We start from the raw sequence: 21486 nt of genomic DNA, 5'->3' as shown, positions 1-21486 counted from the left end.
CGACTCACAATAAACTACAGTGCCCATTTTCACCATAATGAAAAAGCATGTGACCCATTGCAACAGTGTGGCTTATTTATGTGTTTTAAATAGTTTTTGGACTGAATTGAGGTCCATCGTACAAAAGAATAAGCTATATCAAGTATTGCCTGTGTCTTTGGTGACACTCAGCCTTATCCTTTAAGAAATATAAGAAAAGCAAAACAGTTGAAACTGTTCTTGTCTTGGAATGCTTGTTCATTGACTGCACTGAAAATGTTTGTACGTCACCATCACCGTGTTTGTAATTTGTCTTAGTGCTTGTTCTTGAATTATAACTATAATTATAACTAACTTTGTCTGTTTTTAATTTGACATATACATAAAGCATATGATTCCATAGCCCAGAACTGATTCTGATGAGTCCTCCTAGCTAAACATATGTTACCAATCAGATGTAGACCTATTCTTATATGTTCTTGACAAGCTCTCATCTCAAAACGTTTACCACAAGAGGACAGTGTTTCCTGTGGAAAAGCCATTGCTGCCAAATCTCACAGATCACACCACAGTCTTTCTCCTCTCTTCTCCTCTCCTCTCCTCATATTGCTAGACATTAGAGTATTGTTGTGACAGTTCTAGTGAGGCTGTTGGCCAATGCAGTATCTCAGTTATTAGACGCCAGGTAGATGCAGATGAGATGCCTTACTTCAGCAGTAAACAGAATATGTTTAACACACATTTCCATAATTTCCATAATAAATTACAATAGATTGCAATCCCGAATGTAACTGTACAATACATACTTGTATAATTTGGTAGAGAAGAACAATCCATTTATAAATTTACAAGGACAAGGAATATTCCCTTTTTAAACAATATATTTCCTGAGCTCTTCTTCCACATTCCAGTACTTAAGTAACACTGAATTAATAAAACAGATGGTATGAATAAGTACATAAGGGAGGGAGAGAAAAAAACTAATTGGGATAAAGGGACATGAGTTATTTTGAGCCTGTGTTTGGGGTTGAAGTTTGCGGATGTCCATAGGGACCTGCAGGACTGGTGTTCACCACCTGCAGCTAACCCCCTAAAAACCTGAGAACATCATCTCTCTGACTTCCTCTCTGTTTTCTCCCCCTTGAAAGAATACACACACACACTCCCACAAACTACCTTCTGCTTTCAGCCCACTGATTCAGTCTGCCTGTGTTATCAGCCCACTGACTCATTGTGCCTCAGTCTGTCCAGCTCATGGCCCTCTTTCTATTTTCATCCTGTCCCGACATGAAAATGCCGTGACCTTGTGTCTTGTGTTGGACCACTGGAGGTTATGTGTATGCGTGTTATTATGTGTATGTGTTTGAGTGTGAAAGCCTAATCCCACATGCCCACGGTCACCCTTCCTGTCTAAATGGCTAATGGAATTGGTTTACTTGCCGTTTTTAATAATCACATGGATGAACTAGGAACCAGCTGGTTCTCTCCTGCTTATCATCAAAATATGATGGGAGAGCAAGTAAGGATGGAGGAGAGAAAAGTTGTGAAGAAGAAAGGCGGCTCAAAGGAGCAAGGGGAAGAAGTTAGAAGGGAAACAATGTAGATACCGTAGCACAACAACAACAAAGAAAGTGGTTGTTAGAAAAAGCTGTATCTTTCTTTTAAATAAATACAAGGAATGTTGGACTGACAGCCAACAGCAGTCATCAGTCGTAGACACAGACGCAGAACTGACAGACTTACCTTTCACTGAACTGTCTGTTTTTGGACATTTTCCAAACTCCTTTTTACAAAAATTGCAGCGCCAATATTTCATTAAACCCCAAAGGACTGTTTGGATGGCAAATCGGCCTTGTGGTGCCCACTCGCTGGAAAACATCTTGAGAGAGAGAGAGTTGATATGAAACAAGAAGAAAAGCTCATTGATTTGATGGTGCATCAGAGCAGAGTGCTCTTGGAGTGTGACTGCTGTGTGTGTGATGGAGTGAAATTATACATTTGCGTGGCAAATTATACATTTCACGGCAAAGTAACCAACAGTAATCCTTCAAAGCGATTCATTTTTGTTTTTAAGAAGCAACTGTTTTTCAAAACAATCTTTTCTTATTCAGCGACTTTCTGGAATTTCTACCCCACTCAGTGCTCTGAGGAGGGCCCATTTTGGCCAATGGCCTTAAGATGGTTCTGAGCCAAAAATAGAGATGGATTGGGTTCTGAAAAGCCACATTTCCCTCTCATCTCCCTAGCATCCAATGAATAGTGACTTGTCCTATTCTTGCCACCCTCAGCCCTGCTTTCTCTGCTATTTCTTTTTACATACATTTCCTAAGTCATAAAGAAGGACAGTAAGGCTTAACTCCTTTTAACTACACATAAACTAAAACAAAAAAGAATCACAGCATTTCAATTGTACCTCTCTTATGCAACGCCTGATAAATAAGTACACACACATCACCTCCCAGTAAGCTATCTACAGTATGTTCTAGTGCTTTCATGAGGAGTTATTTTTTGGTGTGACTGTGATTTTACTCTGTCAGAGTGAAATTTTCATCTGTTTGACTTCACATCTATGACGTGCACAGGGCTTTAAGGTATAAGCACTGGAATGTCAAAGTATTATTTTCCTTCTTTTTGATTTTAAAGTCCTGTTGCTTCTGCATATCTAGTGCAGCACCTCCCACACAGTCAGGATTTGTCAAAATGAGTTTGACTTTCAGTGGAGGAGGCTGTCTCCGCCAAAAAGCACTTGATCATTTCAGTTCAGGGGAATAAGAAATAAAAATAGAACAGGAACAAACAACTTTTTGTTTTTCTTGGCACATATACATATTAAAAAGTACTAATAATCAAATTACCTCTCACATTCTTCATTAATAGCACCTCATAAAAGGACAAAATGTGTGTGACAAATGTGTTATTTGATGATAAAACAAAAAATAATGGTTTAATGAGGTTTAATGTAAGTCACTCCAATATAAGTTTCTGTTGCATCTTTTCGTCCTTTGTACACTTTTTTTGACTTCACTTTAATCCCATTAGCTAATATTAACATAAATATTCCCTTGGCCTATACCAGAGAGTTTTTTTAGCCACTTTCAGTGTGCACTTCAATAAAAACGCTGCTCTTTGTCTTCACGTGTGGCTACACATTTATTCACTCAGTTTGGGTCAAAAAGGCAGCCAAGGACATGACTGATGACAGTATTACATATTACGTAAGATAAAGACAGGATAGGCTAGATAGACAGGATCTAGATCTTCATCCTTAGCTGAATATGCCTTCATCAACAAAGACAGTGGATGACACTGAATGTGATAATAATAATTTAAGGTCTAAAATTTTAAATCGGAAACCCCTCCCCCTACAACATTTCAAATTCTGTAACTTTCCAAAAACTGTGGCCATTCAGAAAAGCTAACACTTTTTCTTTAGACATAGATCCATGTAGACTGACCTAAACAAGGTCGGATGACACTTTTATTTATTTTTTTACTTTTATACTTTTATTAATATGGGCTATCAAATGATGTCAAATACTGTCATACATGCCAATTTCAACCCACTTATATGCTTTTATTTCATCTGTGTACTTCAAAGATGGCCTTTGCATCGAAATAAAATCAAATCCATAATTCAACAATGCATTGTTGGAGCATTTGTTTTGCTCTGAATAGCAATTACACACTTCTTACTAAGCAACTGCTTATCAGAGAGAAAAGCTATATGCTTGCTTCTATGCCATTGGGTGTGCTTCCACTCCTGGTGACTTTCTAATCAGGAAGACAAGTGGATGCTACTGATTTTGAACCAGGCAATTATGAGAAGATGGAGATAAAGTGAGTTTGGTGGATGTAAGCAAGTGAAATGGTTAAAGAGGTGGAGGGAAATAATGAATACACAGGTCCTGGTTGTGAATGGCGGTAATGAGATCATTGAAGCGTCCTCTCTGTTTGTGTCTCCGTATGTCCAATTGCCAGTGTCTTTATTTCACTCTCTGTGCAAATTACTGTGTGCTACATAACATTAATAACAATGTAATATAAAATCCACATAAACTGTATAATAGGCAGCTGCAACCAATAAAATTAACAATGGGTACGCTAGATTTAAGTGAGCCAATTATCAATATTTGCTTGACAATACAATTGACTATTGTCAATGCGTGCATATTGGTACACCTGAATCACACAGACCCATTATTTATCTTATAAGCTGCAGCTGTGCTTATCCCACTATGACAATTCTGTGAAAAGGGTCTGTCTATAAGCCATTCTGTGGTCATATTTTAGGTTTTGAATATGACCCTGTTTATGACTATAAAGTACAAAAAAGATTCAGCAGGAATACCTCTAAATTATGACAACCACCTGAACAATACTAATAACCCAAAGGTTTTTTATAACACTAGTATACACACCACTTACAACTACATCTTCCTGTTGATTTGGTTGGTAGGGTTGGATTTGTTGTTGTTGTTTTTTCTTTTTTTCCCCCCTGGCAGCTCATGCTAACAGTACTGTGTACAATTACTGGGGAATTGATAAAAAAATATGTGATAGTTATTTTTAAAAATAATATCATATAATAATTATGGAAATCAGTTTGAAACTTTAAAATGTCTTTTTTGTCAGACTGTGAATACATCTTTACCAGACAGACAGTGCACATTACATATTCAGTTTGCAAATTTACAGTCAATGATCAAGGAACCTGCTATAACAGCCAATATTGTCAACCCAGACCTGACCTCTAAAGTCTGTCTAAATTTGGACAACTTGCCATTAAATGGTAGGCTAAACAAGCTTCTGGATTCATTGTTTAACCCAAGGCACTGGACAGTAGCTGCCGAGTTAAAGACACTTCACCATTCATCCAAGATGCTTCATCACTTCTGATGATGAAGGGGAAGCTGATGAAGCATCTTGAATGAGAGACACTCTATATAGCTCAGTGCATAATCTTATTTTGACTTGAGTGTACATGATCAGTCTGTCAGCTACCTGTAAACCTGACTTGTACGAAACAAATTTAAGACATAACTTCAACATCTCTTTGAGAGGAAAGACAACAGTCACGACAGAGACAGAAACAGAGAGAGCAAAACCACCACAGAGCAGGAGGGTTACAGATACCTTCCTCCACTTCTCTTCTAATAACAACAGAAAAGGTGAAGGTGACAGAAGTGACTGCTGGGTAGAAGGAAAGAAAATTATATTGAATGAAAGCCTCAGCACACCATACACAAGAGTATAGAGTGTAGGTGTATCGTCTCTTAGCACAGGTGTAACTAATGACATTAGTGGAGGCTTTGTTTTATTGAAGTGTCCAAGTAAGTGTCCAGCATGCATAAAAGGGACAAAAGCACAAGTGTTACTAATAACATTAATGATGTCTCCATTCTATACAGGTGTCCCAGTTAGCCATGACAGTGTGACAGTGAGCCAGCATTCACAATACCAGGACCCTGAAACCCCAGCAATGAAAAAGATTTCAGCCATCATTCATTTTATCATTTACATCTGTGTGTTTCCTACCATGCCTTCTGTGAAAAAGGCCTGGAAGTGGCACAGCCAAATGGAATGCAGCCATTATTAATGTTATTAGTTACACCTGAGTTATCATGTCCTCCATAACAAAGGCCTATTGTAGGGATTTTGGAGGCACACAGCACCTGACTGAATTATGGCTCTGCCAAATTTATCATTTACCAGTAAATTTATGTGTGGCAAACTGCCCAAAAAATAAAGGCCAGTATAATTATGATAATATACACATAACACTGAATAAGAAAAATAAGGGGGTCTAACAGATATACACGCATATTACACAAACACACACACTGCTCTCTCAGCCTTTATGGCACCAAATACTCAAGCAGAGAGAGACCGCTGCAGACAGAGATAGAGCGGGAGAAGCAGACACGAGCACACAAAGCTGGTGGGGGGGGGACATGTGCTGGACCTGGTAATGGGAGATAAATTAGCCTCCCTCTGCTGAGGCGTAGTGGTGTTAGGAGATACACAGCATCGATGGCACAACAGTGAACAATTGGACCATCGCAACAAAGAAAAGGAGGGGAGGGGAACAGCAAAGAAATATAAATCTGCTTTGAATGAATCTGCTCTGGAATATCAATGGAGTTTTCATGTTATGTGACATGTTACAGTATCAGTAATGCTTTTATCCCCTTTACTACTAATCTTAACTTTATAAAATATGCATTTCGCTACACTGAACTATCCAATATATTATTCTGCTGCTATTAATCATACAAATGATCACAAACAACCACTCAGATCAAATGATAACTTAGATCACAGAGGTTTGTTTGAGACCTACAAGTATTTCTGGACAGTTTTTGTACTTTTGAAAAACATCTTTTCTATCACAGCATGAAACAGAATGACAGCTGAGCTTACACTGCCTAGGTTTCTTTGAATATTGCTTTGAATCTCATCTCCTGCATACAAAAAAGGCTGCGAGCATAGTGTGGGCTGAACAGAAATGGATGGATGTATTGAGCAGATGCTTCAGGGCCCGTTGTTGGAATCTTTCGCTGTATTGTTTGTTCCTTCCATCTTATCTCAGCTGCGAGCTTGATGCCCCACTTTGATGGAACTTGTATGATGGGAAATGAGCTGGTGCGTGAAATCAGCAGAGGTAAAGTTGCCAAGTGAATTCACCCAAGACAGCCAGCTAGAAAGGGAGCAATTATTATGAACAAGAGAGGTGACTGTGTTGTCTGGCTCTTATTGTTGCTGATCTCATCTGTTCTTTGTGTTTTCATTCATCGTATGAAATGATATGTTTGTGTATTTATTAGTTATTAAGTCTTTATTGGTACCAGAAAGAACACTGATAACACTGCAATATGTCTTTATGTTTGTGTGTTAATGTATAGGTGCAGAATCCTTTGCCATTAATAATGAATATTAAGACACACATGTGATAATACTTAACCTGTATGTTATGTTGACATTGTTAACCAATCCTGTCTCCTAGAAATTACATTTATATAGAACTAATTTGCAGGAGACAGGGTTGCACACATCCCACTACTTTATATGTGGAAATAATAAGAACTGCATTTTTTTTAACTTTTGTTCTGATCTTGTTTAAACCCAGAACGTAGAAAAATATTGAAGTGGTAACCCTGCCCTTTGCCACAGATTGAACATACATATTTGAGGAAGGTGACAAATTATGGAGGTGCGCAAAAAGCATTGTTATTACATCAAATAAGGACATATTTCAATGTTTTATATGTTATATAGGCTATGCACGTGTGCAATATATATTCTTTTTTTTGCCAAAAAGTTATTTACTGAAAAAGAACTCTTCAGTTTCTTATCCTACATCGTGACATTACTTATGTTTGAGGTCCCAGATCCCAGAGAGGTCTAAATCCCTGTTCGGCCTCTTATGAACAAAGTCCAATAACAGAAATCCATTTATTTGGGATTTGGGAGGATAGTGCTGCATAAAAAAGAAAACAGAAGTAATGCATAATTTTCTGTAGCAGACATCTGAAACATGGCATCATTTCAAAATTATGTTTAGGAGCAATTCTCATAAAAGTTATAAAGTATCAAGGTGATAAAACAATGTTAAGTATTTTAATTAAATGTGGGTTGGTTTGGAAATAAATAAGTAAAACATTTACCAAAAACAAAATTATACTAACAGTATAAACTAACCTCACTAACAGTAGAAAACATGTGCACCATAGTTGTGAAGAGAATCTCATTTTGTGGAGTTGAAGATAATGTTTATCTGCCATGCTTCCTTACACTTCTTCTGTTCCACTGTAGCATTAAATTACTGTCTGTTTCTCATCAAGTCTCTTGCATGCATTAATTATTTCATGGTGAGGAAATACATTTCTATCATGTTTCAGGCACTGAGCATGTTATTTCCATTTTAACTGCACATACTCAAGTGATTACAATGATTATTGGAATTTGTGAAACCAGGCTGTCAGCTGCTGCTAACATCTAACATGACTCATTATGGTCTGATGTCACTCTTTGTATCCAGCATCCCACATACATTTTAAATGATTGATGTTTTCTTACTGAGCATACAGGTGCTGACAGTTCCTCTGAAGCTTTATTAAAGACAATACTCCAGGACATACTGTGATGGCCGGTATCAGAGTGACAACAGCGTCGATGAAAGCCTGGCTCCCACAGCAGTGGATGAAAACAGCTGTATTGATGTCTTCTGAGTGATGTTTTGCCCGGCCAGGTTCACTCCCTTCCCTTGAGTCAGTTCATAAGAAACAATACTATCATTGTGACTGTGATGGATGAATGCATGGGAATGACAAGCTCACTTAAACAATAATAAATTGTCAGAGTAGTGGTGAGAAGTCTATATTCATTACATTAAACATTACTTGACCAAATGTTGGCCATCACCTAAATTTGAATGTGAGATCAAAGCTTTGCTCCTGCAGTTTGTTTTTTTTAACATGTAGAATCCACATGAGTTGAAAATTGTACAACTTATTTTGAAGTAATTCCGTGCCTTTTTTTTTCTCGGATACATTTGTGTGCATGTGTGTGTTGGTGTCAGTCTCTCTGTGGTGTTTCTGTATCTGTCTAACTGTGTCTGTCTGTCTGTCTGTGTTTGACCTGTGTAATGACAGCATACCGACGTGTGGTCAGGTCTTGTTTCTAATGTTGATTTGCTCATCCAACTACCAGCCAAGACTCTCAAACGGAGCAATTATTCTCTCTCTGATATACTTCCACTTCCAACGGCACAAGTCACTTCTGTTTAGTTATTGTAATAAACTATAATCTGGGATAATCATCTTTGGAAAAGTTATTCTCACTCTGTGCCATTTCCAGTTCAGCGTTTTTCCACGAAATGACTGCCCAATGTTGCCTTTTCTCCTTTCGTTGCACATTGCTGTTTATACCCCGTGGGTGGTTCTGCCCAGCCTACCTAGCTGAGAGGCACAGATTTCATACATTTTAGTTTGTACAGCCAATATCCTTATTAGAAAGAAACATATTAAGCTTGTCAAGAAGGTTTCAACAGAATAGAATGTTAAGATGCTTCATTCATCATTGTTTTCTGCGTAATGCCTTGTTTCACGCCACTGCACGCTTGTCTCCTTCATTACTGCTGCTATCACAAATAACACATACACAGACACACACCACCTAAAGCAGAACATCCCTAGCTTGGAGTTAAGTGAGGTTAAACTTTTTGTGTTCATTCTACAGCAGGATGTAAGCTGCATTGGCTTGGATTTAAAACTGTGCTTAAGCTGAGCTGCAAAGCCTTCATGGTAAAAAGGATGCAGTGCTTTATGAAGTGTCTGGTGTGGAAGCAACCCTACTGTATGGTGCATGTGTGAATGTGAGATTCCTTTTAGCAATCAAATCACATAATTCTGTCAAAGTGAAATCAAATTTGTAGACAATCATGTAAAAGTACATACAAAATTACAGATGTCAAGTTTGCATAATCATATTCAATCTCTTTGGGCTTGTGACACAACTATCTACTATCTGAACAAAGTAGTGCTATCAAGGGAGGGTCCCCTGTCTTAGATTTGCTGGCAGAAAAGGCAATTACTGTAAAAGGGTTAGAAAAATAAAACATTTTTCAGAACACAATCAAATATGACATTTGAACAATAAGAAATGCTCTGTTTCTGTAGCTCTTGAGAACAAACTATTAAGGGGGTTGAAGAAGAGTTAGCAAACTACCGTAAAATCATATTTTGCTGTAATGCTCTCACGTCAGTTGTCTTGAGTGCTTTGCACAAGCTCAAAACAAAAATACCCTTTGAAATGATTGCGCCAAAAAATGTGTAAAAAGCGAATCATCAAATACTTTTACTGTTTATACTGACAAGGCTGTATGCCATTTCTTTTGAAAAACAAGGAAACTTACTGTCAAAGAATAACATCACTAACTCTCACTGTAGTAAATAATCTCACTGCAGTGCTGCAAATGTATGTGTGAAACCTGCCACTGCATGAAGAGAGGTGAAAACAGATGAGTAAATTCCAGCACACAATTCTGAATTGTGGATATGACTGGATAAACTAATTGATTTTGATGGTTACTATTGAAATAAAAAACAAATCATGCTGGCCTATTTGAATACAAAATTGACATTTTTTTAAATTTGAACTGAAATGTGGTTGGAGAACTCAAATAAAAGCAAGTATGCATTTAAAAAAAATAATTATGTGTATATATACAATCTTGGCAGGCAGTCTAGTTTACTGTAGTGTTTACAGTTGGCTATGAAAGCTCTAGATCGATAGATACATAGACAGTGTGTGTGCACGCAAAATATTTAGAGATTAACCTTTTGCGTGACTGGTGCCTTCACTCTTTTATAAACCTACTTTATCAAATGAAGCTGCCAACAGATGGTCCAAATATCATCAATTGCACTGAATCTTTTAACCTCAGATGCAAAGGTGAGAAGATGAGAAGAAGAAAGGGAGATAAAGCCGTAAGCGCTTGCCAGTGTGTAATGTGTGTATGTGCATAACTGTAAGTAAAGACCAAAGAAAAGATGTTCTTAAAAACATGTGAAACTTTTAAATATAATTTATGTTTCTAAATGTATATTTTACAAAGTAGACTTTTGAATTTCTGAGGGTCTGACCTGCCATTACAATTAATGATAAAAAGGCTTTTTTATCCTGGTCAATGCATGTCATCTCATTACTTTTACACGCTTTCACTGTCTGCCCCTATTATCTTACACAATGTAAATAAATATTCTTTTAGCTATGAGGGAATTCAAGCAGAGCACTAATTAAGGGCCCCAATGAGATCAGTTAGAGGTTCTTTTGGAAGCAGCAAAAAGCTGTGGAAAAAGCTGTCACACACTGCAAAAAGCAGCAAATACATGTGATGCTGCACACACATGCACACAGATCATAGGTTTTGATTACATCGCCTGATTACCAGAATGAGGATAATTATGCTGTTATTGTTGAATGTCATGAAAGCTGTTGTGTGTGTGTGTGTGTCAGTGGTGGGATTAGCACACATTTCCTTCATGCTGGGTGTCTGGTGGTGAGAGGCTCCACAACAACAACCTGGGACCTGATGGATGTCACACTGACAAAGAGGATTTGGAAGCGAGAGAGAGAGAGAGAGAGAAAGTGAGAGTGAGTGTGTGTGTATGTGTGTGTGTGGGACATCTCTGTTGCGGATTAGTCTCCTATTCATTCCTGTCCCTTTCTCTCTCTCACCTCTCACACACAAACACACACGCACACAGAGAGAAAAGCAGCTCCATGCCATGTAACATGTCAGTAAAATATCTGAAAGGCATGACTCAGTAATGTCTGACAGTTCTTGTTTTTTAATGCTATTTTCATTTGATCATTTCTCAGAGAATATTCTAATGCTGTTGACAGGCTTGAAAAACGGTGTCATCTTGCAGTGATCACCTTGATAGAAGTCTCATCAATTTCCACTGATGTTTTATTATCGCTCTTTACTGTAAATGAGATTTCTTGTACTACACAGAAAAACCAATATGCCTTTAAGGCATCAAGTCTAAGAAGAAGAGTTAACATTGTTGCCTTTTGACTTTGGTTATAGATGCCAGCCATCCTGATGATGCCATTTTACCCTAAAAACATCAAACAGTTGACAGTTAAGTTATGTAAATAACCATATCATTGATACAGCTGATTGGATATTGACTCTAAACGTTTACTGTGCCATTCCTGATTTCGTGATCCTGATCCTGCATTTTCATATCAGCTTGAATGGCTGAATCTCTGCTTGTGGTAATACTTTAAGATTGGACTGAGTTTACGCTGAATCCTTGAAAATTAGAGAGATCAGCAAGTACCACACAGGCACTGTGAGAAACCTTTCCGGAGAGTTTTCAGGTTATCTCCTCCAGTTCATTGCTGTGGGAATAACTGAGGGTCAGCAGAATGGCAAATAGAGTCACTTGATTAACTTCCTGTCAGGATGCTGCCACACTCTCTGGGCATCATGAAAAGTTACACAAAGTTTTGTGACACTGCTTCATTAGCAAACTTACTGCATTAATTTCAATTAAACCTGCATACATGTGTCAGCTCACTTGCATCTCAAAACAAAGGACACTCAATTCATCATAGAGACTTGATTTTGATTTACAAAGCCTAATGACTAAAGGGTACACTTGGGTTTTATTTTTATTTTTTATTTTTATGTAGGCTACCACATAGGAAAACACAGAGAAAGCAAATGGAATAGTGACAAAACTATAAAACCATGTTCAGAAAGACTGAAAGACAAATGAAACATCTGACCCATATATGTATGTGGCAAAAAGTCATCCCAAAAAGACACTACTCTCTATTCTATTCTGCTCTATTTTATTTTGTTTGCTTTTTGGAGCAGACATAGCCTACATTACCCTGCATGGCTGGTTGTGTGTGCGTGTGTGAGTGAGTGAGTGAGCGAGTCTGTGTTTGTGTGTTTTGTGTGTGACGTGGTTTGGGTTTGAACTTTGTCGGCTGCACGCACACCCTGGCTCTGTGCTACAGGGAAATGTGGGCGTTGTGTCTGCCAGGCCTCTTACACTTGGCTTGTCTACATGCATTACTCACACACACACACACACACACACACACACACATACATATGTACACATCTGCAAATACACATACCATAAACACACACACACACACACACACACACACACACACACACACACAAATACATGTGTACACATCTGCAAATACACACACCATAAGCACACACACAAATACATGTGTACACATCTGCAAATACTCACACCATAAGCACACACACAAATACATGTGTACACATCTGCAAATACTCACACCATAAGCACACACACGCCCAAAGTCACACACATGCATAACAAGAGTCACACACACACAGGGGAACAGAGTCCATTGAGGATTTCATCTCGCTAAATAGTTATGCAAACTGGTCAGGCCTGGCCAGGCCAGCATGATAACATTAGCTTCTGTAATTCACATCTACTCCCCCCACCCCCAACACACACACACATCTCAACACTCGGTGTCTCTCTTACTACATGGGTCTTCCTGCTGCAGCATGGCTCTTGGGACTAATCTAATTCAGAGCTGTTCAGTCATGTTTATGTGACGTTAATGCAACAGCGCTGCAGCCCACTCTCACATCGTCTCCTACAATCTTGCATCCAGTAGATGGCCTCATTGTACCTCTGTGTACATGCCTGCTGGCTACAAGTTCATCTCAGGACATCACGGCACCTTCATTTTTAGCTTCTCTCTTTTCTTTTTGTGATTTTACAGCAGCGGTATTTTCGAGTTTTTGTCCGTGTAGGTCAAGTCTAAAATAAAGTGCAAGCAGATAAAGGGAATACCATCATTATTATTAGGCTACTGTAAATTAGTAGCAGTGAACTTATGATGTAGCATATTGGTAAAAGAGGAAGTCACCAAAATCTAACACCAGCCGGGTAAACAAAATGATGATAACTTGAGAAACAGAAAAAATAATGCCCTTCCCTCTGTGTAGATTATCCCATAATAAGCCTTACACTAGTTCGATACTTTGTCAATTTAGGTCGTAAAGGTTTTTGTCATCATAAACCATGTGGCTAAACTCTTCAGCAAACAAAAGGTGCTGTATAGTGTGACTTTGGGCGGCTTTACCAGTCACAGCCTCCCCTGGATAGATGGAGCAGTTGTGGCAAAACACCGTGGCGCACAGCAGCAGGCAGCAGCTGAGCGGAGAGAGAGGAGCGCGCATGAAAACAGATCAGAGTCATTCCCATCACTCTCCGCCGGCCGATCGGACCGCAGACACATCACAGGGTAACAGAATCTTGCACAACAAAGGATGACCCTAAAAGGAAAAGCACAAGGACTGATAAAACACCCGAGGACCGTCAACAGGGGAGCGTGACTGATTTCCCATGGAGGAGAGCGCAAGAGGGTGAGCTCTACTCTCCTTCACTTGGTACCAAGATACAAGTTGGATGTATGCCGAAGACGTGGATTTTGGGGGACTGGATATTTTTATTAGTCCGTTCAATTAGCCTTGTTGATTTTGGATTCAATTATTTACAAGCCAACCCACGACGTTGCTGCGGGTCCTGAGCTGTCCACATCCACAGAGCGGAGCGCACGCTGCCTAAACATTTAGAAAATAAGCAAATAAACTGCGCCTCTGTTTCAAAGACGTCAACCCCGGGATTGCACTGCCAGAGATGATTTAGGTTAGTGGCCAAAATAACTTGAATGTTTTTGAAAGCTGAGCGGTCGTTTTTGCTGTGTCCACACAAACGGGCACGCAAACTAAACCAAAAGAGAAAAAAATGACCTCGCATCTGGATTATAACGACATGTCAGCATAAAAAAAACCGCGATATTGATGTGCTTTCCTACATGTGACGAATTAGACATTTAAGATGTATCTCTCTGATATCAAAATGGTCTGTTGAGACTTTTGAACGCTGTTTCCAGCCTTTTTTTTTTTTTGACTCACCACTCAGGTGGAAATGTTGGCTGACTGTGCCATGTGTACTAACACGGGAGCTGCATTTAAATTAATAATAAAATTAAATAAATAATACGCAACACCTAGCAGCCGGGGTGGATCAGCGTCGATACTGGCACCAATATAATCACACTGACACGCCTCGAGGATCATTAAACAAATCAGATAAACGCAGGGCGAAAACGATCAATAGAAGTTATTGATGAGGTGGTATATAAGGCTAATGATTGGCCAAGCCTCTGTTTACTCAACAGCTCGGCAACAATATGGTGTGAAACTTTCGCTGAGGGCTTGACAGCTGAGGCATGCAGTGAGAGGAGAAAAAGGAACAAGGACTTTACTTTTCATGTCATTTTTAATTCTGCTACAGTGCTGATTTGAAGAATAATTACAAACAACAGCTGGAATATTCCTCCTCTTCAAACTAGAATGTCTGCTGCTTGTACTGCTGCTGCAGGAATTTATGAACCAGGCATTTTTTGGGGGCACTTTTCCAAGAGATCTTTTTGAAATATTTATAGCAGCTCTTGTGCAAGGATGGTGGTTGTGACAAGGAGCTTATGGATGACCCAGTCTGTGGGAGAGCTGGTGCCGAGACAATTGACCTCTCCACCAGCTACGCCGTCGGTCTAAAACTTCTCCCCAGAGAGGCACAGCTGCTGCAGGCTGGGGATGTGATGGGGTGACTGTTGACACCCCCCTCACCCACCCCCTCTCTCACTTTATTAGCAGTGTAATATAAACAATGGATCAGAATTTCTCAACGGTTCGAGATGGCAAGCAGCTGCTACCCGAGAGAGACTCGTCCAAACGTGTGCTGACAGGGTGCTTCCTCTTCCTCCTCATCTTCACCACGCTGCTAGGCAACACGCTTGTGTGTGCTGCCGTCACCAAGTTCCGACACCTGAGGTCAAAGGTCACCAACTTCTTTGTCATCTCCCTGGCCATCTCTGACCTTCTGGTAGCTATCTTGGTAATGCCGTGGAAGGCAGCGACTGAGATCGTGGGATTTTGGCCGTTTGGTGCGTTCTGCAACATATGGGTGGCGTTTGACATCATGTGCTCCACTGCCTCCATCTTGAACCTGTGTGTGATTAGTGTCGACCGTTACTGGGCCATCTCAAGCCCATTCCGCTATGAACGCAAGATGACCCCTAAAGTGGCATGTCTGATGATCAGTGTGGCGTGGACCCTGTCCGTCCTCATCTCCTTCATTCCTGTTCAGCTTAACTGGCACAAAGCTCAGACCATCAGCTACGCAGAGCTAAATGGAACATACCCTGGCGATCTGCCCCCAGACAACTGCGATTCTAGCCTTAACAGGACCTACGCCATCTCCTCCTCCCTTATCAGCTTCTACATTCCTGTAGCTATTATGATCGTCACATACACTCGGATCTACCGCATTGCCCAGAAACAGATACGGAGAATATCTGCCCTGGAGCGGGCGGCAGAGAGTGCCAAAAACCGTCACAGCAGCATGGGGAATAGTTCGAACATGGAGAGTGAGAGCTCATTCAAAATGTCGTTCAAACGAGAAACCAAAGTCTTAAAGACGCTCTCAGTCATCATGGGAGTGTTTGTGTGCTGCTGGTTGCCCTTCTTCATCCTTAACTGCATGGTTCCGTTCTGTGAGACGAACTTGCCGGACGGCGCCACAGACTTCCCCTGCATCAGCTCCACCACCTTTGATGTGTTCGTGTGGTTTGGCTGGGCAAACTCCTCGCTCAACCCCATCATCTATGCCTTCAACGCCGACTTCCGCAAGGCCTTCTCCATCCTCCTGGGCTGCCACCGCCTCTGCCCAGGGAGCAACGCCATCGAGATCGTCAGTATTAACAACAACATGGGCGCCCCTACCTCGAACCCCAACTGTCAGTATCAGCCCAAGAGTCACATCCCAAAGGAGGGCAACCATGCAGCTAGCTATGTGATCCCCCACAGCATCCTGTGTCAGGAGGAAGAGTTACAGAAGAAGGATGGATGCGGAGGGAAGATTGAGGCAGGGATGGTAAACAACGCCCTGGAGAAACTCTCCCCAGCCATCTCTGGGAATTTAGACAGCGACACTGAGGTCACACTGGAAAAGATCAATCCCATAACACAGAACGGACAGCATAAAGCTGTGTCATGTTGAGAAAAGGCAAAGATGAATCAGAGTACACTGAGGCATGTATGTACGCACAAAGGGAAGAAAAGCTTACACAGGAGGACAGCAAAAGAAACAAAAGAGATAGACATCTTGAAGAACATGCCTGCCAGGGAAACAGTGAGCGGGATATACAGAACCATAAGACTTTCAACAAAAATCTACATGGAAAAACCGACAGAATGTTCTAAAGTAAAGGCACTTTATCCTGGATATAACTATCTGCAAAATATGTTCAGCATTTATTGATGAAATTGACACATTTGATGATAAATGTTGATAATGTGAATATTAAAGCAAAACACTAGCTATGTGCACATGTATGCATTTTTTTAACATTTACAAAGATGTATACATCTGCATGTGTATACTGTACAGTACTGACACAATCCTGCAAGACTTTCACACAGTATATACAGTGGAGGAAGATGTAGTAACTATTAGCAAAATGTCTTGTAGGTAGGTGATTTGTATGTGTTTCATGGAAGAGAGAACAATGTGGGTAAATTGGTTTTGGTACAGTATAATTAGCTTATTGCAGTTCTCTTCAGTACATTTTTAATGACCAAAGTAACAATATTCTGATTCAAACTTAACAGGCAGGGGGCAGATAATGCAGTTTTTACACCCCCCTACTCATGTTATCTTGCACTATCTCCAGATTCTTAGGTCCAACTGATGTGTGTGTGTGTGTGTGTGTGTGTGTGTGTGTGAGAGAGAGAGAGAGAGAGAGAGAAAGCGAGGGGGATAGAAAAAGTCATGGTCTACTTTCCTTCCCTTGTATCCTATTCTGATCCATCATCAGTCTTGCCCACCTGGGACTGATCAGACTGGCTCACCTGAAGTTTCCTCCATTTCTTCTCTTCACTCCCTTTTTTCATTAGCTTTGTCTTCCCCTCTTTGCCGCTCTTCAGAAAACCCTCTCTAGGGCTTTGCTGTCTCCTCTCCTTTCCATTTTTCTGCTCCTTTCCTCAGTCAGCAAAGTCCCCTCCTCTCTCGCACTGCCCCTATTTCTTCAGTGTTGGCAACCTCTTCCCGCCTCTCTCCTCCCAACTATTCCCTCAGTCAGCATGGTCCTTTACATCTGCACCATACGTTCCTTTTATGTTTTCCTTCTTCTGTCTGCCTCCTCTACACCTTCTCCTTTGGCAGCCCTCCATTTTAAGTCCTTACTCTGCCCACTTTAAGTGGCACTAATGATTCTATTTTTGGCAAATGCTGTGAGTTCATAATTAAAAAAGAATGTAAATCTGTAAACTAAAACACCCACACTGCCACAGAGGAGGCAGAGCAACAGCAGCAGAGTTACCTCAGCTGTAATACAAGTGACACTTAGTGACCTTTTGCAAACTTGCAGATATCTGATTTTGTAAATTGCTCATGCTGGGAGCCATGCTGTGCTGTAGTGGCCATGTGGAGCATGCAGTGTGCAGTGTGAGTTGCTATTTTTGCAGTCCAAGTTGAGTCCAAGAAAAAACCCCATGATGAGGATTACCTTCAAGATATTGGACATATTTCTATTGCCTCTCCTCTCCTAGTAATTCGTTTTCACACTGTAGCATTTACAATTTAAGTTTTGAGGTTAGTCAGAATAAAATCTTTTACAAAAGGTAGTTTTGAGTAAGTCAGTCCTTATCCTGAAATTTTCCTGATGAGTTGTTATCGCTTTTATACTACAGATTTGCTGTAAAACTACATTTTAAACATATATTTTGACAGGCCTTTTCAAATGGCCTAGTTTGTGCTTAGCTCCAATCCACCCCAAATGGTAGTTTGAGTTTAAAATGTGACTATGTAACATTTGCTTAACATTGGCCAGCATGGCCACACTTGACATAATGGTAAATGCTAAAACATAGTGTAGCAGTAGTAGATCAGAGTATAATCATCAAGTCAAGTAACTGACTCTGTAATGTCTGTCATACAGCTAAATCTAAAGTTTGGGAACATTAGCTAACATTAGCCACCATAAGCTACCAGACCAAGTGAGGCTGTAGTGTATTTAATTGAGCAATGGTATTGCTTATGAATTCAACTTTTCATTTGTAAAAGGGAAATTGTGTTATTTCTTCTTTCAAAAGTTACATAGTCTTGCTTTAAGTTTGAATTTTATGTAAATGTACCAGTCAAAATTTAACATAAGGACACAGAACATAATATGAATGTATGGACTGGGGGGAAAAGCCCCAAAATGGCCTATTCATTTTCTCTATCTAAATAATTAAAAACAGAATTCATTATGTTGTAGATATATGTAGTTCACACTTATTTTCTATAGGTTGAATTTAATAATATTGTATATTTTTTCAGAGTTTAAATAAATACAAAGTCTATTCGTGGCACACATAATTATCGGAGCCAGACATAATTAGATCTCTAGTCGAAGCCTATGCGGCTAGTTTTCTGTTGTGTTCAGTGTTGCTGGGCGAAGGATGCTCAGCAGCATGCTTTCTGACATTGTATGCTGAGCGTCCACTGTGTGCTGTGTGTGTCCTGATGTTGCACATCAGGGAAAGGAAGAGCTGAGCCAATAGAAAGCAATTGGTCTTGAACGAAGCATTTGATTTTCCTGCTCTGGAAAATCCAATGCTATCTAGATGTCAACAAAGGGGGGGAAAGCTTTTAGCTCAATATGTGGCTTGGCTTGTGACACAAAAGCAACTCATTGTCCTCTCTGCCTCTGTGTCCTCGGCTCCTGCCAGTTGCTGCTCTATCAGTTTAAAATATACATTTATTAGCTGAAATATGGATTTGCTATCTTTTATTATAAATTCATAAAATTTTCCAAGTGCTCAAATTCTATTTCCACAATATACCATTATATACCATTGCCACAATATACTATAACTTCCCCTTTTACTCGAACTTCTATGCCTTTTAGAAATTCTCAGCCACATCAGCTCACTGACCCTCCCTTTTCTCTCGTCATCAGTTCCTCTTAATTTACTCCCTAAGTATTTTCAAACACAAGCCAGCTCAAACATGTGATAAAACATGAACTGCGCATAATCTGTCAGGACTGGACATGGAAGGGAACTGCCTTGGGGAAGATTTGGCCCTCCCCTCCACCCCCACCCTCTATCCTCCTTTTTCTCTATCTCTTTTTCTTTTCTCTTGGCTGCCTCTGTCGACTTGATGAGCGTTCCCGATGTTAACACAGATTGAATTTATTATTAAACAGACAGGGCCAACTGTTTCCCTTCTGTAGTTTGAATCAAAATGCAGTTTTTATTATTATTATTATTATATTATTATTATTATTATTATATTATTATTATTATTATTATTATTATTATTATTATTATTGCCAAAATTAAATTTTTTGGCTGAATGTGGATGTACTGTAGCTTATGCTGTGATTTAACCAGTGTTTTATAAGCTGAAACTAGGGGGATAGGGGTACTCTTAATTATATAGAGATTAATCTGCCATTTGTTGTGACATCATTGGCATTTACAGGTTTACCAGATGTTATTTCGTATATGCTGTATGTACACATTTATAGAAACATACCTCCAGCTGACAGTTGAAGTGCTGTATTGTGGTTCCATGTAAAACCCCCCTGAGCCCTCACCTTGTCAACTCGGTGAGTCATCTTTCCAGATGCCACTGCTTTGATTTTGGAGAAGGGCGATGTGAGGCAACAGTCCCACAAGCGAAATGTTTTGTTTGATCCAGAGCATTTCCTCTAGGCTGCCCTACAAGTTGCTTTGGGGAGCTATAGTGACAGTACACGGTCTTTCAATCAGTGTAGTTACATGATGTACGACAACTTAAGCTAATCTGACAGTGCAGAATCTCCTCCAATGGCAGGCCAAGGGACACAGCAAACGTTGGGCCAAATGACACTCCCAGGCCCCGGGAATGTGGAGGCATTTTAATGATGATGTTTCAGCTTACTTAAACTGTCTAGGATAATGACGGAGTCCCTACCTCGACATCGATTCAGTGACAAAGCTTCATGTAAAAAATTTAATTGCAGTATTTAGGGTTGGGGAGTGCAGGGATAGAGTATTGTACAATGATGTTCAAAATGTAGTTGAAATGTAGTGTGAACACAAGTGCTTTTTATCTTCAAAAATCCTTAATGTGTGTAGCAAATTTACATGCTGTATGTTTTTTCCAGGTGGGATTATAATTTACAGTAAGATGCAGCAGTCACTGACTATTTATATATTTATTTATTTACATGTTTCTGTAAATGTTCATTCATGAAAGTGATGTCAAAGATTATAACCCTCAGAATAATTACAGTATTTAGTTTACAAGTTGTACAAAAAATGTGCCCTTCTTGTAAAATAAACATGTATGTATTTTTTTTTTCATCTGCGCTTACTGAGTTGTGTTTATTTGAGAACGGTGTGTGGATATGAGTGGTGTTGTACCATTGACACTGAGTGGGTATTGGAAGATCATGTCGCTGCAGAGGATCGATGGAGATTGATTTTGAATAGTGACGCATATTTTTTTCCAGCTCCCTGAACGTGGTGTCCTCGCTGTGTTCCTGCCTTCGCCCCGCATTTACATAACCTGACAGCCACTTGACAGTTGACACGTCCTCTTCCTCTACTCTCTCACCCACCTCATTTGTTAACTTAAACGTGGGCACAAACACATACAGACTCAAATGCACACACAATTACATTTTAAGAGCTAAAACCCACTACAGTAAAGGAAAAAATACACATCTTTCTTGTTAATCAATGCTGCATGATTAGTGGAAAAACACATTTGTAAGAGTGATCCCCAAACACAGGTCTTGCAGTACAATGTTTGGCAGGTAGCCTGCACTTGTCCCTTTTAGATGTTTATTGCCTTAAACAGTTGTAATTTGCAATGTATTTAAGTG

At 39.8% G+C, this 21486-nt stretch overlaps 1 protein-coding gene across 1 annotated transcript; it reads left to right on the top strand.

Annotated features, from left to right (window-relative positions):
• Positions 1-13630: 13630 nt before the first annotated feature.
• Positions 13631-20962, top strand: drd1b (dopamine receptor D1b). Its single transcript, XM_044223436.1, has one exon. The coding sequence runs from the start codon at positions 15234-15236 to the stop codon at positions 16623-16625; it is 1392 nt and encodes a 463-aa protein (XP_044079371.1). The 5' UTR covers positions 13631-15233; the 3' UTR covers positions 16626-20962.
• Positions 20963-21486: the final 524 nt, after the last annotated feature.

The sequence above is a fragment of the Siniperca chuatsi genome, linkage group LG14 (genome assembly GCF_020085105.1).
Source record: "Siniperca chuatsi isolate FFG_IHB_CAS linkage group LG14, ASM2008510v1, whole genome shotgun sequence".
Lineage (NCBI taxonomy): Eukaryota > Metazoa > Chordata > Actinopteri > Centrarchiformes > Sinipercidae > Siniperca > Siniperca chuatsi.
This window is presented reverse-complemented; position numbering and strand designations above follow the sequence as displayed.

Excerpts from the sequence above, each read along its gene's own strand:
- drd1b (XM_044223436.1), top strand. The coding sequence starts at position 15,234 with ATGGATCAGAATTTCTCAACGGTTCGAGATGGCAAGCAGCTGCTACCC.